The sequence below is a fragment of the Sitophilus oryzae genome, unplaced genomic scaffold (genome assembly GCF_002938485.1).
Source record: "Sitophilus oryzae breed Bouriz unplaced genomic scaffold, Soryzae_2.0 scaffold_1396_pilon_pilon, whole genome shotgun sequence".
Classification (NCBI taxonomy): Eukaryota; Metazoa; Arthropoda; class Insecta; order Coleoptera; family Curculionidae; genus Sitophilus; species Sitophilus oryzae.
The window spans coordinates 9,490,282-9,515,010 of NW_022146055.1; the positions used below are offsets into that span (position 1 = coordinate 9,490,282).

Consider the following 24,729-nt stretch of genomic DNA (forward strand, 5'->3'; position numbering starts at 1 on the left):
GATATTGTCTCTAAAAAATCATTTTTGAAGCTCTTGGCATTGCTCGGCAACCAATTTTGGAATAGCTCTTTAGATAAAAGGATTGCTCATAATAAAAACTTATTCGTATTTCGAAAATCGAATAAATCCTGTATTTGACAAGTTACAAAATCCAGTCTTACAAAAGAAAAATAATTTTCACGAAACATTTAAAAGATAGCCGAGATAGCCTTTTTCTATCAAAACTTTCTTCCGTATAATCGCGGAACGTAAATATATTATGAACTTACCCCAAAATACTTAAAAACACCAACTTAGTTCTAAAATCTCAAAATTATGCAAATTACAACTTCAAAAAGTCAAAGAAGCGTCTCAAAACCAATAAAGTAAACAAGACAAAATCAACTTTGACAAAGCCACCTATGTTGAGATAAAAAAATAGGTATTGTTGTTTAAGCATGCCTTCTGAGATTTTTCTTGGTTTTCGTGTTTCTTGATCACGTGTTTTTTTTTCCTGGAGTTTTTCTCATTGAACGAACTGCAGATTCAGCGCGTAATGAGTATGAAGCTTAAAGATGTGTAGTTAAAAAAAACAATAATACATTATTATGTCATTTATTTAATTAATAAAGAAAAAAATAACAAAAACATCAATGGAATACAAGACTTGAACAAGATTAACTTACCATCAAGAAAACACATTACATATACAGTTAACATTCATATGAATATAAAAAATATTTTTGATTTATAAAAATAGAAATCTAATAGATGAAGTGTGATCTATTTAAAATAAATGTGATACTTAATATTTATTGCACTTAAAATTAAACAATATTAATTTCTGTTTTCCTCAATTACTACAAAATGGTACAGAATTATGGCAGTCATTAATATTATATGTATAAATTCCAATTTTTGGGTCATTATTAAAAATTTTATAATAGAAAATTAATTTAGGGTAAATAAAATTAAAAAATATATCTTAAGTAAAATATCACAAAATGAAAATAACATCAAAACATGAAAACTTAGTTCCAAAAATATTAAATACATGTATTTATTTAAACATAAATTATAGCAACCTACTTTTCTGATAATCATTAGTAAAGCTGCAAAAATATTATTATAAAATAAATGGTTTCCTCAATATAATTCCCTTTTATATAAAAAAATAATATAAAGGTACTTTGAAGAAAAATAAGACACTCCTTAGAAAAGCTATTCAAATTCAACAAATCAACAAATCAGGATAAATCAATCCACTGCTATTTAAAAACCAGATTTCTAAATCCATCTCATACTAAGAATAAATATTTATCTCTGTATAAATATCCTAGCCCTGGTCACTTTATTTTCGTGGTCTGTACATACGACAGAGAACTTTTTTAGTTATATCATGTCAACTTTTGACATTTTCACATATGGTTTATTTGAAATTGTAACATGCAGTTCATAACGACAATTTGACTTGAAATACCAAATGTGTGGATCAAATTATTCGTAAAAAAATGCTTTTCCAAATATGCTAATGAGCCACCCTCGTTCCACTTGAAAAAATTGAGATATGATTAAAAATACGATTTGGGCATCTTTTAACCGACCAGAACAAGACATTAAAAACATTAGACGATCAAATCTATTTTTCCAAGGCTCCTTGATTAAAAATAAGTGTTTTTAACAGTCATGCACTCTATATTGAAATTGAAAATTCGATTTGTTTTTGAGCAAATATGCCAAAAGTGGACATACATATATGATATGTCATTTGATTCAGAGTGTCATTTTCTATCAAATACAGAAAAAAAATACCCACTGTGCCATTTAAAGATCAAAAGTTGTAGTCATTTCCGTGGAAACCGGAAGTGACCGAAAACAATTGAATACGTCAATCAATCCTAATTTATGTCACATACTAACATACCAAATATCGTTGTTTTATCTAAAAGAATAGAGAAGTTATAGGGGTGAGCCACTTTTGAGACGCACCCGGTATAAGCTATTCAATAATGCTCATTTCTGTAAAACAGTTGGTTGAATCTATTACAGCTGTAATAAAATGAACTAATTGTGAAAAATAAAGTTCAAACTCTGGATGCAACATTTTTCGTAAACATTTACTTGTGTGGTATGTATCAACCTAACTTTTATCTCTTTAATACATTTGATTTTTCATTTAAGCTGTCTACATCACTATCTTATACGTTCTTACGTTAAAATCCAGACCACGCAGTTTCGATGACCAGATCGGTATATTCTCCTTACAATTTAAAAATACTTCCAAGAGGAAAATCCTATAATACTCAAAGTTTGGTACATATCTATATAATTAACAGGAGAAAAATTATACTATACCAGTATTAAAAAATACTTTTTGGTGTTAATGAGGATTCTATGAAGAAAATTAAGAGTTCTAAAGCGCTTGAATTAAAAATCTTAAAAAAAACTAGATGTATATTTAAACCATTTGTTTGTAGATATGCAACTCCATAAAAATACTATTTGGAAACAAAAAAATTAAAACTTATAATCGCTGCGTCGAGCGACACTCAAAAATAAATAAAAAAAATTGTACTGCAACTAGAGAACTATAAAGCAAAATTCCCAACATTGTATGCCACTACAGTGACATGATCAAGTTTTCCTGGTAAGGATTGTACTTTTTCTAGACCTCGCTTTCTTCGAAGTTTCTTTTCTTGGGAAGAAACTTCCACCAGCACTCCATTTCTATTATCAAAATACATATCCTGATCTTCTAACGTATGCCTTTTTGCGGACGTGATACTAACGGTAAAACTAACCAAACTCTCGCACAGTTTTTTTGCAGTCGTGATGGGTGCGTCATGCCCTGAGATCCCGTTTTTCAAAATATCTTCCATAAGCAAAAGTTGTAATTCATATCGCTGAATTGGGGTTACATAAGGTATTCCATCTTCATTTCGTATAATTTGTACTTTATTCGGATTGGACGATCGTAAATCTAACGATGTTTTGGATTTCAAAAATTTATAACTGGCAGGCTCCTGTTTTGTTCTATTTATATCTAAAGTTTTTGGTATCCTATTGGATGGGGGTGTTACTTTCCTTGCACTATCATTTCTACTTTGACTAGAAACTTGTTTTCTGAGGCTACTGGCTTTATTTTCAATAACTGATGGAGGCTTTTTATATTCCGATTTTGAGTGTTTAGAGTCAGGAAGAGAATCTCCTTTTACTGAGGTGGCTTGGTGAGACATTAAACTAGTGCCAGGTTTATTTTCAGTCTCTAAATCAAATGAGGTAGTGTTTATTAGACCTTCCTGTGTGTTTATGGAACGATCATTTTGGTCAACTACATTACCAGATTGCACATTAACGGCTAACTTAGAACTTTCTATAGAAGAACTAGATCTTTCTGATGGCGTTATACTAGATATTGAGCCACGCGTTTTGCTTTTTCTTGGAGGTTTGACTGGTGGTTTTTGAACTTTATCATCTCCTTTACTCTGAGTAGGGAGACTAACCTGACTTTGCAACTCATGAGAATTCTGATGACTTGGATGATTTGTACTTGAACTATCCTGTTGCTGATGAAGCGCCATGGGTCTTTTAACCTTATTTTTACTTTGGTCCACCGTAGAATTTACAGTAAACCTACATACATTTGGATCAAAATTATCAGTTAAACCATCACTAGCGACGAATATGATATCCCCTTTATTTATAGTAGTTACAGATAATGTTAAGTTACTTAACTCAGGATTTATTCCATCAACAGGACCTAAAGCACCTAGAGCGTCTCTCATATCGCGATTACTATTAACATCATGAGAACCTAAACAAAATATAAATAAATTATTAAATATTTAGTGGTGTATAGAGAACAAACCCTTTGTCAATTCTCTTATTCCATTTTTCTGTGAATATACATAAGCTAATGTGTCTCCAACATTACAAACACAACAAACATAGCAATTTTCTTGGTGGTGTAATTTTATACCATTCTCAGTCCTTGACGATTTTTTTTGTTTCAATGGCAGAATTACTGCTACAGTTAATGTAGTTAGCATACCCTGGAGATTCAATAACAATATCCATTGATATAAACAAACTATTCATGCAAATATATTTAATTTACCTTATTTTCTAAAATGAGATCGTGGGCACAGTTAAAAGCTCTTAATAAACATACAAAAACTTCTCTAGTGTTCATCATCAAACTAGTATTAACATCTGGGTTTATTGTACTGCTGGTTGAGGATATATCGTCAGTCTTGGTAGTGAGCTTTTCAAATGGTTTTGTGTCATTAAAAATTGTTTTATTGAGATAATGGAGTGAAGCGTGAATTGCAGACTTAGCTGCTATACTGGCCTTTTCACCTTAAAAAAATTAAAGACCTTAAAATCAACTTATATAAATTAACTATTTTATTAGTAAACAAACAACCAAAATAGTCTTCATCTTCTCGGGTACCAAAAGTAAATGTGTAACTTAAATAAATCACAAAAAAAATAGAATACCTTAAGAAATATAAAAAAATATTTTACTTTATTACTATACTAGCCCTGTCACTTCATCTGCGCGGTCTGTATTTTAATTCATGCGACAAAGATAAATATAAATGACAGGTTGACAGACAAAGAGACAAAATAAAAAGCGGCATACAGTGTCGCCGGTGGAGAATACAACAAGCTTATACAGGGACATACAACATAAACTGTGAATTCTATATCGCAACAATAATGTATACAGGGTGGTCCGAATTGTATTCCGGAAACTTCGGCAGCATATTATGCAGATTATAATAAGTAAAAAAGTTTGTATAAATGTATGTCTTAAAATGCTTAGTTTCGGAGATACAGGGTGTAGAAGTTTCATTTTTATTTCGATTCTTTCCAAATAATTTTTGAAGTAACGTTAATATTTGGATGAAAATTGGTGTCTGGGGTTTTTTTGACATGAGAAATTTCATTTTCATGTCAATATAACTCCTACTTGTAGAGGGCGCCATCTACATATTTTTTAACTGGTTTGAAGAGTAATAACTTTTCGTCCGTACCTGTATAAAACGACTTAGCGAAAAAATATATATTTTCGTGATTTTTGACGTAAAAAATGTATCTTGGTAAAAATCGATACGAGGAACCCTTCCCAAGATATTTAGAATGGAAATAGTCAATACATGTCATTATTGACAAAAAATAATCACTTGGAGAAGATAGTTATTTGAGTGAAAGATTGATGTGAAATTTTTATTTTTTTAAATTAATCAAAAATTTTTCTGCTAAAAAATAATGATAAAACAGGGGCACAAAAACTTCCAAATTTATGATCTCAGTCTAATAACTATTTAGTCAACATGTTTAATTTATGTCAATGATGACAGGTATTGATAATTTCGATCATTGCCTGGAAACTTATATGGTGAAATTTTGATAAAATAATTTAGTACTCACTAAAAACACGGTATGTCGCTAGTGGTAGGAAAAATAATTTTTAAAGGTTACTAGTTTATTTGGTTGCCTGTGATATGCATATACACGGTGTTTCCTAACTAATCTGAAAAATAAAAAAACGTTAGAAAACGGCTTAAGGCGGGCTCTTAATAGGTACATTTATTTTTTTCTCGGCAACCGTTTGATGAACAAGAAAAACTCAAAAGATCATTTTTGTTGAAAAAGGATGGCCAGCCAAGAAAAATATATATTTTCTTTAAAAAAGCAGTGGTGTACCATTTATGTCAAGCAAAATATCGATTTTTTTTTAATTTTTAACACCCTGTAGTCAGAAGGGAAGCACTTTAGTGTAATAGAAGTAAAAAATAGAAGTAAATGTGTATTTTTTTACTCAGTAGTTTTATACAGGTACGGACAAAAATGTATTACTCTTGAACCAGTTAAAAAATATGTAGGTGGCGCCCTCTACTAGTAGGAGTCATATTGACATCAAAATCAAGTTTTCATGTCAAAAAACATCCAGACACCAATTTTCATCCAAATATTGACGTTACTGCAGAAATTATTTGGAAAAAATCGAAATAAAAATGAAACTTCTACACCCTGAATATCCGAAACTAAGCATTTTAGGACATACATTTATATGAACTTTTTTACTTATTTTGATCTGCAGAATATGCTGCCGAAGTTTCCAGAATACAGTTCAGACCACCCTGTAGAATAATTTAATTATTAAAATAAAAGCACTCAACTGACCCCAATTAACGCCATCCGCCACTGCTAATATAGCGGAATCATTTCTAGCAATAAGACCAAAACAGTCCGCTATTGGATCACCATTTTTGGATTTTGTCACTTGATTGCGATCGTACAAACTATCCGACAAACCATAAAAAGAATCGGTCTTTATATTCCATTCTGAAGGCAATGCAGAATCATCGACATTTGAGCCAATCTTTTCAGTAATATCGTCATCTAAAAAGTTTCTTGCTACAATTGAATTAATTAAAGCAACAAAAAATATCAAGCAACAAATATGTATAATGTTGAAATGCTATTCTAGTGCTATATGTAACATAAAAGTGCGCTAATATTTTCGGCAGAGCAACATTGGAAGGAAAGATAACTTTATGATAAGTATGGTAACGAAGTCCAATAAATGATAAAAAAAAAGGTTAGTAGGAAAAGTAAACCAAAACAGAAGCATAAATATGAGGATAAGTGCCAAATTTTAGTAAAACTGTACACACAATATTTGCCTTGTTGCCAAATACTAAACTTACTCATAACTGCTCTTTCAAAAGAGCAGTTATGAGTAAGTAAGATTTAAGATTAAGTAAGTAGATTTAAGACTAAGTAAGAGTCTTTCTTTCAGTTCAAAAGAAATCATACATATAATTCCGTTTTTATCATGCTGAGTTATGCATTATGGAAAAGCTACCAATATCGCCTATTTTAGCAGTAATAATATATTTGTTGAGTTGGAAATGAAAGAACACAATGTTAAAAAGAATTCGCTCAATTGCTATACCAAGCACAGTATGTCCAACGAAAGAATGTGACCGTTAGCTGTTATCTATCATTTTAATTCAAAAGTAAAATGTTTTTGCTGTTAATGTTTCAAAGCAGTCTGTTGAAAACGGTTATTCTCTCGCTGGACAAACTGTGCAGGTGTATGACATACATAACTTTTATCTATAATGTATGTAATTATAGTATGACTAATATAATGTAGGTAATTATAGTAAGTAACAAAACAAAAAAAAAACAGAGCAAGAAAAACAGTGCATAAGACCATTTAGCAAAAAAACATTTTATAATTATCATTCTTTAAATTTCCTACTGATTATCAGTTTAAATCAAGTATTCGACGACTACTATGAAATTGAAAAGTTATATTAAGTCACTATGTTATATTAATCATAGACTAAATACCATATGATCGAAAAAAACCGGCATCAGCGATGGCTATGAAATGAAGATTGCTGTCATTTTATATGAAAAATTATATGGGGAATGACATCGATGTTCATTTCCAAGCCAACTAGACGCTGTTTTTTTTTCGATCATACGGTACACTTATTATGGAGGTTAACTAAGGTTAACTAAAATTGAAACTTTTTAGAATTTCCCTTAGTAATTTATTTTACTTATTCATGCTTATGTCAACCCATGTATATAAATATAAAATAAGTAATTACCATTTCCTTCCAAACCATTTAGTTAAAAATACAAAATGAAATATATATACTCATGCAATCAACATAAAAACTTTTTCCTAAAAATATATATTAGTCCTTTTTCCAATATACACACAATGTTTCTCTTAAATGTTAGCACTAATATTAAGCATTCACTAAGATCTTTGTAGTTAATATACAAAATTATTTAACTAATTTTACCAAATAAAACTAATGCCTAATTAAATTAAGTTTATATTATAAAAAAGCAAAGCCTTTAGCAAAAATGTAAAAATAGCTCAAAACTATAAAAGTGTAGTTAAACAATGATTGCAAAAACCACATTGAAAAAAATATATCAAACTGCAATTCCCATGCTTCCAAAATATTAATACCCCTATAACTCTGTGGCCGCTGCATATGAATAATCTTTCCCCTCTTCTTATGATGAAATGGATTCCCATCGCTTTTAGATTTTGACAGAGCATAGTTCTTATTTGCAGGATGTTTTTCTGTAACTTTCGATTCAACTTTAATTTTTGTATTATTGTTAGTTTTGTGAGTTGTCGGTTTTGTAGTATCAGCTTTTCTACTTTTTCCTTCTTTTACACTTGCTCTGTTATGACTTCTAACATCTTTGTTTTCATTAGACTGAATTTCTGTTTTACAACTAACACTTCCATCCTTAGTTAAGTTGATGTTAGTTAAGTTATTCCCAACAATGTCTGACTGTTTACCATTAATCTTACTTGACAAACCATCGCTATATTCTACATTAAATTGATTTCTATCACATTTGGTTTCACTTTCTTGGTAAATTGAGTTGTCATTCGAATTTTCATCCTTTTGACTATCACAGTGGTAAAATTCCTTATCTATTTTTGTCTTTTCAACTTCAATAGCAAAATCTGATATGCTACCTAGACTGAAACTCTTACTATGTCTCTTTGGTTTGTTGGTAACACAATATTCATGTCCAGCAACCTTTATTACCATAGTTGTATTGTCTATGGGTTGTCCTTTTACCTGAATTGGGGATTTTTTTGGCTTTGGTGGAGATACTGAAATAATTTTATTAACTTGATGTTTCATTTTTTCGTATTTTTTATATTTTAGTACAACCATATCTCATTAGAATATAAAATAAACCAGGATGAAATATCAATAAATAAAAATTATAACTTTATAGGATACATATACATTTGTATTAAATTATTCTGAGAAACTTACCAGGTTCCTCTTCAGGAGTATCGATAAAATCAATGTCATCTGCCAAAACTGAAAGATGTTTTTCAGTTCGTGTAACAGTAGTGAGGCCACCATTTGGTCCTGAGTAACAGCCAATTATACTATCAGCTCCACTCTCATATTTTCCTAGTTCGTAGTTGGGCAAATCAGTGGGATTCTTACCATATATTATCTGTGGACCTTCATGTAGAGCAATATGTCTGATGAAAAGATATTTTCTATTATTATAATATACGAACCAGATAATTATTTATTATTAACTCAGTTAACCCATGTTAAATCTAGCATAACCGACGTTTCGAATAAGGGTTTAAAATAGAGTGCTAAAGCTTACCCTTGTAGATATTTTGTAACAAAAGCATTTTCATTGATGTTGTTTCTTTTGTTCCTAGGCTCATTATGGAAACTCAATTGCCTGATATAACTTGTAAACTTCTTTCTAAGGGATGGCATAGCTAACAAATATAAAAAATTCAAGAGTTTAAATCAAGAATTATAAAAATATGTAAATATTTACATACCAAAAGCAAAACATAACGACATAACCTACCTACGCTGAATTCTCAAATCGCATTTGGGTAATATTCTTAATACTTGATAACCTTGTGGATTATAAGTACACATTTATTAGTTACGATATGTTGCACGTATTAACACTTTTAAAAACGATATATCAAATTTAATTATTTAATCTAGTACACGAGGAAAACACAGGGCACACCCTTAGGGCACACCCGCAGATCAAATTTGAAATGTCAAATTTGACAATAGTAGTTCCCATAGGTAGTTCTAGGTAGTTCATATGTTTATACAGTTATACAGGGTGTGCAACATGTGTACAACAAGGATAATAGAGTAAAATAAATGTAAAAAAGGAAAAAGGGAGGACGTGATTGCTTTTTTAAAAAATAAGATTTTTTGGTAATACAGATATTTTTCTGCAACATTTTTCAATTTGGCGTATTTCTTCAAAAGTTGCTTGATTATACAGCATGTACCAAAAAATAAGTAAAGCTGAATTTATATGCATCCGCAATGCGTCGTTCGTCGTTCGTCATCGTCATAGGTCATCGTTCCGTCACTCCAATTATATTTAAGTAGGTATTATGAACTTGTAGCATGTAGCGTGTAAAGGTGCGTTTAGACTTAAGCACGCACGAGCTGAGCGTACACGCACGGCATTCGTTCGCGCTCGCGGCTCCGTCCAAATTAAAAACTTATTTTTCGACGAATGAAGTGATCCGTTTGTGCGCGCACAGCAGAGTTGTCGCATACCATTCCTATACCGATCAATATTTTTTTGACAAAGGAGAGCTATGGCAGCAGAGGAGGGCTATATCAGTTCAAAAACTTTACGAGAATGACCAGACCCGACTTTGAATATTTACTAAATTTAATTACACCGAATATTACGAAAAAAGATAACAAATTTAGAATAGCAATATCGTCAAGAGAACGCTGAGCCTTGTTTCTTGGCAAGTAAATACCTTAGATTGTAGAGACTCGTATAGCAGCCTACAGTATCTTTTTAAAAGTTTCTAAATCTTCCATCGCCTATTTATTACCGAAGGAGCGACTGTAGGTAAATTTCTGGGGTTTACATCGGACTCAATGACGTCAGAAGCAGATGATGGGGTATTAGTAGATCTATATTCGGTATTCATATAATATGCATGTAATAATGTAGTGGAAATATTATTACATGGAGAAAACGGCTTTTCATTTTTATTTTGTGCGTCAATTAATATACATTTTTTTTAGTTTTTGAATAATACGCAAAATGTTTTACATCTCATAACTTTTTAAATAGTTTTCATATTCTTGTATTAACAATAATTTCAAAGATTCGTGAGTCCACTCAATAATTTTATTCAAGAAAACGAAAAAAATCACACACGCACGCACGCACGGAGACAAAACAAATTGCCGATGCAAACTGAGCGTTCGCGGTTCGCGCACACAGAGTGAGCGTGCGCGCACAGCCGTTTACAATTGAGCATTCGCGAAGGATCAGTGAGTGCGTGCGTGCTCAAGTCAAGCCCGCAAATTCATTGGACGGAGGTCCGTGCGTTTTTTTAAACGTGTGAGCTCTGACAGAATTTACTCGCGCGACTAGTTTATTTTAGTGGTTACATTAGATGCGCGTTCGTGGTGTCCTGTGTGTCGAGTTTGTCAAAACATGTACGACCATAAAAACGCACGGAAACGCATCCAATGTAACCACGGGCTAAACGCACCATAAGATAAGCGAATATCTAGGTAGATACGCAAGAGTTCCATGTAAATAAAAATAAGTCTGGCCATCTAATGAATAGGCTGTTCTCATAGAGTTCTCATCATTATTAAAAATAGAGTATAGAATATGAAACTGCGTTTTTTCGATCTTTCATATTTATTATATTTAGTACAAATATACAAATCTCTTAAATAAAAACATACAAAACTACAATACAAAAGTAATCTAATATCGGAAATCGTTATTATACCTATAATACCAATTGAGAGGAATTATTCGTTTCCTTCCACGTACGCACATGGTACATACTTCATGGTTATAAGTTAATAAATTAAAATTTGAAAATAAAGAATTAGTTAGGTATCTATTTATTACCTAATCTAATAACTTTTATTTAACTTTGACCACCTCCGAAAATAAAATTATATTAAAAATGTATTAGTTGAGTTATATAAATAAAATTATACACATAACATTTAAATTACTTTTAAGTACTTAACAATCAAATATATTTTATAACATTCCTTTTACTATATCATATTATGTTTTGTTAAGAATTTAATTGAAGCAGATAAAGTTTTATGTTAAACAAAGTACTCTCTATTTTAAACAAATTATTAAACAAGGCATGAAAATCGATAAATATTATGTGATGTGTAAATTATTACAGGACAAGACAAGCCGTTATTTAGAGCGTTCTGATTAGTCAATTTTAGTTAGTTTATGAAGTTATGAAGAAGTATATTTACTGAGACGAATGAGGTGAGCGTTTGGTAGCCATCGGAAATATCAAGTTATGTTTAAACAGTCATTATATGTGTTACAAATTCGATAAGCATCGGATAATACACATATGTCAAGATCCAAATCCGCGGACTTGATCTGTGAGATTAGATTGGCCTGAAAAAACGAAGGATAAAGTCGGACCTGTAGCGCTCTTTTTTCTAAGAGACTATTTTTATTCCAATAAAACCTTTATCTATATAACAACTCTGATATTAAAAGTCAAAACGTCGAATTTTGTCCCAGACCATGTCCGTGGACCAAAATACTAGAGTTTTGTTACGGTGCGACAAGCCAAGTTCGTGGACAATATCCGCAGGTCAAATCTTCTGGTGTATGCGGGGCTATAGATCGACTAGATTCAGTTTACACCCTGCTCGAAGCTTGTTATTTCTTAAATGATAATAATTATTATATGAATAAACTAAATGCTATATGGCACGATTCTCTAGTAAGTTACAAGCATTCTAAAACATATTTTAACAAAGCAACTACAAATTTATTATACGAAAATTCTATGTATAGTTAAATCGTCAATGTGTTAAATATGGCATAAACTTAAAAAATATGTTAGTATAAGTTAAAACACTTTAAATATTAGTCTACTCTTTAAGCTGATGCTAAGCAACTAACGTATAGTTAAATGTCTTTTAGTAAATAACACACAATACAGTATAATGATAAATTATATATGATTAGCGATAAAAAAATTTGATAATTACCAAATTTTTGTCATGGGCACTTATTCTACCACCTTTATGATCTTATGATCAATTTTTAGTCTGAGGTTTTTACCTTAGGAATAATTTAGTTATTTAATTAAATAGTTTAGTAATTTGAGTAACTTCTCTAATATATATATTTGCAATAAATGAAAATGAGAATTTAATTTATTAATATTTTTCATATCAAAAAAAATTTTTAAATTACTCTTCCACATAGCATTACGGAATTTCTGCTAAATAAGTTCCATACAATGCTATACGTACTCATTATTAATAGAATATAAGTTCCTAATACATTTTTTAAGGGTTTAACGATGGTTTAACGAGTTTCAAACCATATTTTTTTAGTAATCTACTTACTGAATGAGCTGAATCATGTCCATGACCAAAATATGTTTAAAAGGTTTAATAAAACTATGATAATTAATAAAAACACAACACAAATTAACATTATCACAAAATAAACAGTTTGTTAGTTGTTAGTTGTTAGTAATAATATACGTGTACAAAGGATTATTGAAACATTAGTTGTGTTATCAGTAACAATCAAGGTGGTCAAAAGGTCCAATAAAATAAAAATTAATTTTGCATTTTGTTTCAAAATAATTTTAGTTTACAAATTTTTTATTTGTATAAAATTCAATTTATTTCTTAATACCAATATTGTTTAAAAAATGAGAGAAAAAATACGGATTTGTGCATCCGATCACAAAATAAATCTTTCAACTTTAGTAAATATCACGAGATATGAATCACCAATAGTTACCAACGGATCACAAATAATTTCTCAACTATAATCGAAAAGAAGATACTTCTTTAAGCATCTGGGAATATCAAATTCGCTCGCGGAATTCAACAGTCTCGATCCCAGAACCTTTCTCAAATAGAGTCTAATCTGTTTCTTGAGTGTGAGAGGATATTTTGCCAATTCTAGCAAGGTCGTCTTCTGTTGATCGCTCACCACTTGGTTTCTTCTGATCATGCACGGATCGAAGGACTCGCACGCTTCCGTGAGCAGGAAGAATATTGCGTCGTTCGAAACAACGTTGTGTAAGCAATTCAACATGCCGTCGGGATCTCTGAATTGTGATTTCATCACAACCTGTAAAATAAAAAATTATAAATTGATTAGCTCTACCAGGTATTACCCCTCTATAACTTTTCTATTTTTTTTCAGATAAAAAAAGATTTGGTGTGTTGATATATGACATAAATGAGGATTAATTTACGTGTATTCAATTAGTTTCGTTCACTTCCTGTTTCACCAGAAATGACTACAACTTTTAATTTTTAAATGGTACCCTTAGTAATTTTTTTACTGCAAAATAAAACACTAAATCACCACAATACACCAAAACACTTTTACACTGGACGCGCGTTTCGCTAACCAATTATAAACAGTTTATAATCATCTGCTGATGATGCTAACATGGTTAGCGAAACGCGCGTCCAGTGTAAAAGTAAAAGTGTTTTGGTGTATTGTGGTGATTTAGTGTTTTATTTTGCTGTGTAACACCAAAGGTTCCAACACTCAACTGTATTTTTTTTTACTTTAATAGAAAATTACATTCTAGATAATTAAAAATGACGAAAATAGTATTTTAAATTTCAATCTAGAGTGTCACGTCCATAAATGTAACATGTAACGACAATTTGACTCGAAATACCAAGTATGTGGTATCAAATTATTAAAAAAAAATACTTTTGTCAAATGAAGGTTTAAGGGTTAAACCAACTATGTCACAAAACCGACATACGGAGAAATGGATAACTTAATATTGCCAAGTGAAGAGCTCGGACTGTCACTAAATGTAAAAAAGACAAAATTTATGATAATATCCAAAACAACACAAAACAATTCACAAATTCATATAAATAACCACACCATAGAAAAAGTTGACAGTTATAAATACTTAGGTACAATTGTAAATAAAAATAACGACTGTTCTGAAGAAATTAAAACTAGAATAGGACAGGCGAGAACAACATTTGTGAAAATGAAAAGAGTGCTCTGTGGCAGCGATCTCAGCTTGGATTTAAAAATCAGAATGGTGCGATGCTATGTTTTGTCGGTGCTGTATTATGGTGTAGAGGCTTGGACTCTGAAGAAACTTGACATAAAGAAACTAGAGGCATTCGAAATATGGTTGTACCGTAGAATACTTAGGTTAAAATCTATGGTTAAAATGGACCGATAAAGTGACCAACATGGAAATCCTGAAAGGAATAAAAAAGGAAAAAGAAATTATCATAACGGTAAAAAGCGTAAACTTCAGTACCTTGGACACGTCATGAGAGGAGAAAAGTACCACCTACTCCAACTGATATTACAAGGAAAAAATCAAGGAAAGAGAAGTGTAGGAAGAAGGCGCCACTCATGGATGAGAAACTTACTTTGACGTGACTGGTTCGGGTGCACCACAAACCAACTATTTCGGTCGGCTGTGTCACGAATACGTATAGCGCTGATGATTGCCAACGTTCACAACGAAGAAGGCATTTGAAGAAGAAGAATATTGCCAAAGGCCATGAAACAAAAATTTATTCCTGTATGCGTTATTATTTAGAAATCGTTTGGTATATTCAATTACAATTTAACGTGTGTTTAGGACATGGTATTCTCAACAAATTAAGTCGATTACTTGAAAATTCCATAAAATGGACAACGCCGATTTTTCCCCTTATCCTTCAAATATGCTAATGAGCCACCCTCGTTCCATTTGAAAAATAATAATTATGATTAAAAATACAATTTGGGCATTTTTTAACCGGCCAAGAAAAGACACGAAAAACATTAGAGGATCAAATTTATTTTTCCAAAGCACCTTCATTAAAAATTACTCCAGATTGTAATTAAAAATGCTATTTTTTAATTGAAAAAAGTTGACATATGATACGTCTTTCCGGTGAAATGGTTGGTAGAAATATAAATATTAGTTTTATAAGTTTGAAGATAAACTTACCTTAGATCCATATTTTATCAACGTATTAATCACGACAAAATTTGGGGTTTCGTTACTTGCTATGTACTCAACAAGAACAGGACGCAATTGTGAATTCGGATCAAACTCGTCGCTGAACACTTTCAAATTGGGGTCTGCACCAGCTTTCAGTAACATCTAAAAGTAATATTTATAATTTATACTCTATTTTATTTATATTCAATAAGACTTCTTTATCATTGTTTAGCAATATTTTTTAAACTGATCTAATTTTTGTAATTGTATTTCCATTTTTTTTAACAATTTGAGGGAATCGCACAATTGCAGTTGCATTGAGAGATTCAGAGGTACATACATCATCTAAGATATAAATATCTGTGATGATAACCAACCTTCTCAAAGAAAATGTCACTTGAAGAAATAGCATTTTTTTCTATTGACTGAACTTTTAATTTTTCTATTGACAATTATTTTCAGACAATAAATTGATAGTACTTAAATACATTATTTTTTAAGGCAAAATTTTATAAATTACTCACTTGCAATATGTCATATCTATTTGGAATTCCATCCGCGCAGGCCACATGTAATGGTGATCCAATAATGGGTGAACTGAAATTCACATTAGCACCTGAAACAAATTTATAATACATCGGGTACATTAAACTGAATATGACGTGAGTTATTGACGTAGTATATGTACAAGCGAAAAACTTAATAAGCGCCAATTTCTTAATTTTAGGATTTTACAATATTATAGTAGGTCTAACTGGTCCCGACAAAATGTATAAACTCGGCAATGCAATAAGTTGTTAAATCCTGTGATATATGCCTAGCAAAAATCTAGAATACTCGGAAAAAAACTGATAACCGCAAGCCGTCCAGTGTTCTCCTGTAAAATTAGTAAAATGGCGCTTATCATCATGTTTTTCCCCCGGACCCTTCATTTGTTACAGCTATTCGCTTATTATATTCGTGTTCCATATAAAGTTTTATATACTTTTAAATCTAATATCAAAACAATAAACATAAACTATTGTAAAACCAAAAATGCTTTAATATTAAACACTACCTGAAGTGCCTAATATGAGATATTTATTATAACACCAATATTTACCTGATCGAATAAGAAACTCTACAATTTTCGGATCTCCTTTTAAGATTGCCAGGTCTAAAGGACTGGGTTTTCCTAAATCATAATCTTCGTCATAATTCAATTTTGCGCCTTGTTTGATGATAAGTTGAATAATATCAATATTTCCAGACAGCACAGCATAATGCAAAACCTAGAACATGAAAATCGTAATTAATAAATTAAAGAAAGAAAAATATATTTGTAAATCAATGATTGTTAAACGTTTCTTTGAATGTGATGTGAAAATAATTCAGTATGAAAACTAAAAGAATTCCGGAGTTCCATTGTATGTGTTTTTTTTTCAAACACCATAAACACCATATGCAGTGCTAAATGTTGAATTAAATAATATTAAAACAATTTGCTTCAGAATGGTTATTCTAAGAAGTACCTATAGAAAATTATCATTGTTACTATTCCATATGTAAAAGGAACGTCAGCAAACGATCAGGCGAATAGCCAAAAATACAATATTAAAACTGTCTTCAAAGAGATCTCTTTTCTGGATAGACTGGAAGATAGACTGGATAAGCGTCCTAACAAAAACAAGGCCGGAATCTTGTGAATGCGGTGAGTCGTGTAATGGAGAGACTAAACATCCTCATGTACGACTTAGTGAGAGCGCCCACCAAAGTGACATAGCATCTGACGTGGCATGTAATCTGACAAGTAACATGCATCTAAAAGTTACGTCGAATTGAACAAACGACAATAAGTGTGTCAGCGCCCACTGAAGTAGCGCTGTCAGAAATGTGTCATTTGTCGTTGTAGCATATGCCACGCCACTGCTTCAAAAATAGAACTGGTTCTACTTTTTGCCACGTGCTATTAACAGGTTACTCGAATTTGGTAAAAATGAAGGACGATTCGGACAATATACGTTTTGTATCACTGATTGACGCTTTTCTAGCTAGCACATTAAAGGTTTATTTTTTCATTCTATAAAATGCTTGAAATCTTTCCGGATACCTCCATATTCAATTACTTAAAAACACTAAATCCACTGTTCCTTTGTCTCTTTTTGTAAAAGGGGTGTATCCAATAGCGACGCTTTGGATAATTTTGGGTCATATTAATTAGGTTTACAACTGTTAACAAATCTTCATCCTCTGAGAATGACATGTTTACGCCACTGCCACATCACTTATATGTGCGCTTCCTGAAAAATCATGCAACGCTATTGCCATATCATTGTCATGTATGTGCAACGTCATATGCTACGTCACTTTGGTAGGCGCTCTCCCTAGAGAGCATAAAAAACATTTACAAAAGGTTGAAATAATGAAGTCAGGTATTGCAGACCATGTTTGTTCAAAACAGCACAATAAAAAGTGGTCGGAAGCTCGGGTTGTCAACAGAGAACCTCATTTTAAAAAGCGTAAATTCAAAGTAGCCGTTTTTATAAAAAAATCGTTAAAATGTATACTTACTGTTCTATAATCGTGTCTTTGATCAGCCATCGCATTAACATTTGCACCATACTTTAACAAAAGAAGTACAGCTTCCATATTCTGAAACAACATAAGATAATAATTACCTAACAATAAAACCGTTTAGTAGAAAATTGTATTTCAAAAACACCTACATGTTCCTTGCTAATTTTAAATAAAAAAGAACATTAAATGATATTCCTTTCATATATATCATATTTTTGTTAGAATACAACAGAAATTAGGATATGTATAAAAAAGCAAATAAGTACTAAGAACAAAAAAATTAAAATATCTTACGTTAGGTTGCCTAACAGCTTTCATTAAGGGAGTGAGACCTGATCTATCCCTGCTATCAGGATTGGCTCCAAAATTGAGTAGGAGTTCCAAAAATTCCAAATCGTTTACCAAATTAATTTCGGCACCAAAAAAATATCGCTTGTTAGGATCAGCACCATGTTCTGCAAAACACGTTCTAATTAAAAATATAGAATTTCGCTAGAAGAATACTGAAAACAGAAGAATACATGTTACATTTATTATTTTAAAAATTACTTTTGATTTTCTATATGACTAGCAGAGCAATTTTTGCTATACCGGCTGCGTCTCAAGAGGCTCACCCCTATAACTTTTTTATTTTTTCAAATAAAACAACGATATTTGGTATGTTAGTATATGACATAAATTGGGATTGATTGACGTATTCAATTGTTTTCCGTCAATTCCGGGTTCACCGGATTTGACTACAACTTTTGATTTTTAAATGACACCCTCGGTATTTTTTTACTTTATTCGATAGAAAATGACATTCTGAATCGAATGACATATCATATGTCAATTTTTGACATAGTCACTCAAAAACAAATTCTATTTTAAATTTCAATCTAGAGTGCCACGGCTGTGTTAAAAACACTAATTTTTACTCAAGGAGCCTTGGAAAAATAGATTTGATGGTATAATGTTTTAGTGTCTTGTCCTGGCCGGTTAAAAGATGCCCAAATCGTATTTTTAATCATATCTCAATTTTTTCAAATGGAACGAGGGTGGCTCATTGGCATATTTGGAAAAAGCATTTTTTACGAATAATTTGGTACCACACACTTGGTATTTCGAGTCAAATTGTCGTTATGAATCGCATGTTGCAATTTCTAATAAACCATTTTCGAAAATGTCAAAGTTGACATACGATACGTCATTCTATTCAGAGTATTGTTTTCTATCGAATAAAGCAATAAAAACCCGAGGGGTACCATTTAAAAATCAAAAGTTGTAGTCATTTCCGGTGAAACAGGAAGTGACAGAAAATTGAATATGTCAATCAATCCTAATTTATGTCATATATTAACATACCAAATCTCAATTTTTAATCTGAGAAAATAAAATAGTTATAGGGGTAAGCCACTTTTGAGCCGCACCCGGTATAATGTTGTTTTAATATAAATGTTATTTTCAATTTATTTCTGTAATCTGTACATTTTCTGTTTCCTCAATACCCTGCAAATTTTGTGGAATCCCGCCCAAAATACACACTTCTATGCAAATGCCTAATAATGTTGATGCTTAAATTTATTTAAAAAGAAAAAATTTTTTTAACCTAACCAACAATTCGTATTTATAGTGGTTTACAGTGATTTTGTTAAATTGTACGAATATTCTCGTTGATTATTGGTTTGAAATAAATATGACAATGTTCTCCAATGAAAATACGAGTTTTTAACTCTAAATATTCTAATTCTGAGCTAACAAATGAGCTAAATGCTTTACCTAGACAGTATTTTTAATAGTGATATTACATATAGACCGACAACCAGAAGTTATTGGTACCCAGGTACAGTATCAAGTTTATTATAATGCTTTATAATATATAATACTAAGGGCTGGCAAAGGTTAGTCTTGGGTCGAGATTTCCGTATGTAAGAAGAGTGCAATGGCGTTTATAATGTACTGAACAAAGAGAGGACAGTAAACACGTTGCCAAACGTATGAAATAAACCGAGAAACTGTGCACATAGCTAAGAGACGTTGAAGGGGATATAGCAGATTTGTCGCAGTTGACCGGTCGACCCAATCAATACCTCTGTCAGTACTTAAAGTTCTAGGGAAAGGTGTACGTCATGCGTTCAGCTTCACGATTTAATTACGTCTCGTGATACTTGATTTGTTTATTTATTAACGAGTCGTTGTAATTTTCCCTATAGCTTGAATTTTTTAAGTGCAAGCTAGAAACACTTGCATTTTTGGTAAAAATAAGTGGAATTGAGTGGGTGTTTGATAGTGGTCGCGCTATTAGAACTCTGAATTCAAAAATCGATATCTCGAAATCTATTAGAAATAATAGATTGTATTTTTTTCAAGAACTTTGTTAATATTTCTGCTGTATTTTCTTTGTAGACAATATGTGAAAATCTTTATCTGAAAATTGCTATGCTCTAAAAGTAAATGGATGGATTGTTTACATTTTTTGAATGGAAAAAACAACCTTATCGAATTTTTCTTATGTAAACATATTGTAAAATATCCGAACTTGAAAATAAAAAGAGTTTCAATATCTAAAGTGGTTCTTGAGTTATGGCCTGTAGGCCTGTTATGTGTTAAAAAGTTGAGTTTTTAAATTATCGCGATTTTTGACGTTTTCTCGTTATAAAGAAAATGACACCCCAACGATATCCTTATAATTCCATTTCAGATGCTCAGAAACATGTCTATTGATTTTAACTAGTTATCTCTTGAAAAAAAAGTCTTTTAAAAATAAGCGATTTGCGATCGTGATTTTACTTTACTTGATAGGGAAAGGCGTATCGGCAACGCCGCAACAGCACACCGTCGCGCGTCGCGTCGGTCGGTCGCATTTCTCTCACTCCGACTTAATAAGATCCCTGTGCGATTTACTTCCACACATGTAAATGCCGACCCAAAAGTAACAGTTGCCAGCACGGTAGATTATAATGCTCAAGTTTATTATAATGTTTTTTTTTGTGTTTGCGTGATCTTTACCACTTTTTTTCTCGCTAGCTTGTGCTAGTGTGTCACGGCCTTGAATTTTTACTCCCATCGCGCGTAAAGAAGTTTCACTTCAAAAATGAAGATATTATATTCAATCGTCAGTTAAATTTAACGATCTTCGCTGTATAATCTGTCCAAATATTTAAATAAGTCTAATAATTAAAAAAAAATGTCTAAATAATGTCTGTATAATCCTGATTTATATTCCAACTGTAGTACCATATTTATAGCATTAGAAATGATTACCTAATAATAATCTCACAATATCCTTATGTTTGTTTCTAATGGCTAGTCTCAAAGGTTCATCACAGTGTGTCGTTTTCGGGAATTCTTCATTTGTTTGTGGTCGATAATCCACTTTAGCTCCACATTTCAGCAGCAGCCGAACAAATTCCGTATATCTACAAAATAAAGCATAAAAACTATAATGTGGCGGATATAATATATTGAAAAACAGAGATTTTCCTCAAACAAATATTCTAATAATTTCTTTCTTTAAAGTTTCATCTCCATTAAATAACTAGAAGTAATATTTACTTAAAAGTCAATTTTACTAGTCCGAAAAAGTAGCAAAATAAGCGTTCGGCATTTAACGTTTTATATAAAACTGGCTAGGTATTTTTACACAAATGAAGAAGGAAATTAAAGATAAAGGATTATACTATATCCGTATTGTAGCACATTTTTAGACAACTATTTTATTTTTAAGATTTTGATGGTCAAAGATCAACAAAATATTCCTTATGTTTGGACTAAATCTTGTCGAAAATAAAGACATAATTTAATATTCCGTTACAATACGGAAATAGATTGAAATTTTGTGATTACAGTGATATACCGTATGATCGAATAAAAACGGCGTCAGCGATGGCTATGAAATAAAGATCGCTGTCATTTTATATGTAAAATTATATAGGGAATGTCAACGATGTTCATTTCCAAGCCAACTGGGCGCCGTTTTTTTTTCGATCATACGGTATAATTTATATGGTTTTGCAACAAATTGCTCGCTATTTTAAGGCAAATGCTGAACTCTGCAAACCTTAATCAAAGCACGTGTGTTTGAAATTTTGGGTGTGGCTTAACATGACAGGATCGGGCTAAGCCTTAGGCAGATTTCTGAAGTATAGCGACCCGAAAGAACAGCGTAATAGACTCTTAAAGAGTTTCTATACTGTGTGTTGCATCGCGGACCTGGACATAGGAAATCACATGTATATTTTAAAAATGATGAATAAGTTTTCTCCATTTTCATTTATTATATGAATTTATATGAATTCATTTTCATTCATTATTTCTCCATGATCCTTATCAATATTAATCTTCTTTTTATATTTACAGTCTTTAATAAATGTTCGTTTTGGAATTCTTTTAGTTTTATAGTTTTCAATATGTGGTTGGCAATCAAAAAATTGGAAAAAATTGAATTTAAAGGTGGCATGTCTCTTTTACTCTAATCAGGACCGTATTTTGTTATTAATTTAGCATTTTTATATCTCTCATAACTCGAACGAATTCATATAAAGCATTTAAAATAAACAATTTGCTTTATTTTAAGGAGTTCTTCATTACATTTTTCTGTAAAATAAAATGGGGAAAACTTATTCATTATTTTCAAAATTTACATGGGATTTCCAGCCCTATGCCCAACAGACTGTATAGAAAGTGCCTTAGTAAACATCTATTAAAAAATGGAACAGTATTGCATCCAGACCAAGACCAAGACTACTTATTAACTGCAAGACCAAGGCCAAAGGAGTCTTGATCTCGGTCTTATATTTGCTCATCACTACTTGGTAATAGTATACACTTGGCAAAGGAATTATTCGCATTAGAAAATTTTCAATGCGGTAAAAAAAGATAGAAAGGCTGCAGAATACACTGCAGATGCAACACAGAGACGGATAAAGTGTCTTTTCCCTTCCATCTATTAGGGGAATTGACACTATGAGAAAGGAGATTGCCTCTGCGAGAGGGGACGGGGCTTTTAGACGCTTGTGGGAGGACCTAGTAACTATATTCAGTAAAATTACTTTGGTGCTACTAATGTAGAGACAGTATGTAGGGTCGTAACATAATAATAGCTTATTGTTTTAACTTACCCATGCTCGGCACTAAGATGCAAGGGGCTGTAGCCGCACTCGTCTGTAGCATTGACGTCACTTCCTCTAGTTAAGAGCAATTGAGCTGCTTCGTAGTATTTTTGCCAGACGGCATAGTGAAGTGGCATGAGTCCCTGAGTAACGGGTTCGTTAACCTGGAACATTAAAATAAAGACTGTAATTAGCCAGCCACCTGTAAGATAAAGGAAAACTGGGAAAACACATGTCAGACACGAATATACACAACAAAGAAATGTATTTTTAGTACTACAAAAATATTCTGTAATAAATGTATTAATTATAGTGGTTATACGTAGAATCTCGCATAGAGTTGAAATGTTTTAAACTATTTTTCATATATTTAAGCATTATTCCAAATGGAATCGTTTATTTTTAGTTAATAGACTATTTAATATGTAATACGTCAAAGATCTAAAAATATTCGATTTAAAAATTTAATTTATAGCATTTACGAGTATTTGCATTTATTTGCTTGCTTTCACATTGGTTGAAAAATGATTTTAGCAAGAAACTTTAATTTCTTCAACCAATGAAGTACTAATAATCCCATCGATATGCTCTACGATCGAAATTATTTATTGTGAACCGGGCTGGGCTGTCTGTCAATGATATTTCATGAAACTATAGTGTAATTTCCTACAATAAAAATTGTTTATCATCATACGCTTCATCATCACACTTTCAAAACAGTCATCACGGTTGATCGTAAAACTTTTTGGTGATATTGCATGTTATACTGCGTTTTTATAAGAACATCTCAGAGTGTCTAAAAAATTGTATACAACTTAATAAAAGCTAAATTAGTGGAGTGCCCAGAGACTTTTACCTCGGAATTCAATTACTGTCAATGTATTAATGTGAAACCTTCTGTATTGTATTTCAGAGATAAAATACTAAAATGTTTACCCATTTTTTTCGTTGCTTTTAATTTTTTATTTTAGTAATTTTAGTAAATTCTTAATTATTTCCTTTTTAATATTTTGATTTTTTTAATTTTTTTTTCTAAGTAAATTTATTGAAATAAATAAATCTAATGCATAAGCTATACCTATTCTGCTTATATTCTAATCACTGAAATTTTGATTGAAATCGAATTATACAGGATGGCGCGTCATATACGACGCGGTTTTTGCAAGGAGAACAAAAGTTTGTATTGAAGTGAAATTTTGTGAGCTTATGTAAGTCAATTTAAAGCATTTTCTAAAATTATGTAGAGTTCTACAGGGTGCCCCCAAAAAAAGTTACACATCAAAGTTATGTTTTTTTTAATGGAACACCTTATATAATAATTGATTTTTGGATTCTAGTAAAAAATAAAGGTTTGTTTCATTAGAAAAATATAGGACTAAAATGAATAGTTTTTGAAATACATTCACCGGCACGAAAGAAGTTTTAAGGTACCCATTACCTTAAAACTTTGATGTATTTTAAAGGTTAATATATTTTATTTTAATGGGCCTATTTTGATGATTTTTTAAGCAGTGTGTTGCCAAATTATTAGACTTTTTA

At 31.4% G+C, this 24,729-nt stretch overlaps 2 protein-coding genes across 4 annotated transcripts in view; both read right to left on the reverse strand.

Annotated features, from left to right (window-relative positions):
• Window positions 1–581: 581 nt before the first annotated feature.
• On the reverse strand, window positions 582–9,605 carry LOC115876004 (PP2C-like domain-containing protein CG9801). 3 transcript variants are annotated; one of them, XM_030891662.1, is made up of 8 exons: window positions 9,394–9,605; window positions 9,178–9,298; window positions 8,826–9,043; window positions 7,991–8,656; window positions 6,172–6,390; window positions 4,097–4,338; window positions 3,848–4,031; window positions 582–3,793 (listed from the first exon to the last, which is right to left on the reverse strand). In XM_030891662.1, the coding sequence occupies exons 2-8, from the start codon at window positions 9,294–9,296 to the stop codon at window positions 2,568–2,570; spliced, it is 2,874 nt and encodes a 957-aa protein (XP_030747522.1). In that variant the 5' UTR covers window positions 9,297–9,298; window positions 9,394–9,605; the 3' UTR covers window positions 582–2,567. The 3 variants fall into 3 exon arrangements, with proteins under 3 accessions (XP_030747522.1, XP_030747521.1, XP_030747523.1); XM_030891661.1 differs by having other exon boundaries at window positions 9,365–9,600; XM_030891663.1 differs by lacking the exon at window positions 7,991–8,656 and having other exon boundaries at window positions 9,365–9,599.
• Window positions 9,606–11,216: 1,611 nt separating this feature from the next.
• The window catches only part of LOC115876005 (ankyrin-1-like), a 29,616-nt gene continuing 16,103 nt past the window's right edge, over window positions 11,217–24,729 (reverse strand). Inside the window, exons 3-10 of the mRNA XM_030891664.1 lie at window positions 23,200–23,354; window positions 21,344–21,498; window positions 18,395–18,555; window positions 18,095–18,175; window positions 16,647–16,815; window positions 16,069–16,160; window positions 15,551–15,706; window positions 11,217–13,689 (exon numbers count right to left, since the gene is read on the reverse strand). Of these exons, the coding sequence (XP_030747524.1) occupies window positions 13,375–13,689; window positions 15,551–15,706; window positions 16,069–16,160; window positions 16,647–16,815; window positions 18,095–18,175; window positions 18,395–18,555; window positions 21,344–21,498; window positions 23,200–23,354 (1,284 nt within the window). The 3' untranslated portion in view covers window positions 11,217–13,374. The remainder of the gene's footprint in view (window positions 13,690–15,550; window positions 15,707–16,068; window positions 16,161–16,646; window positions 16,816–18,094; window positions 18,176–18,394; window positions 18,556–21,343; window positions 21,499–23,199; window positions 23,355–24,729) is intronic.

Bases quoted from the DNA above. Each gene is read 5' to 3' on its own strand.
- LOC115876004 (XM_030891661.1), bottom strand. From the start codon at position 9,386: ATGTCGTTATGTTTTGCTTTTG. The intron at 4,339-6,171 runs GTCAGTTGAGTG...AATTTTTTTAAG, and splicing joins GGCGGATGGCGTTAATTGGG to GTGAAAAGGCCAGTATAGCA. The intron at 3,794-3,847 runs GTTTGTTCTCTA...TATTTTGTTTAG, and splicing joins AATAAGAGAATTGACAAAGG to GTTCTCATGATGTTAATAGT.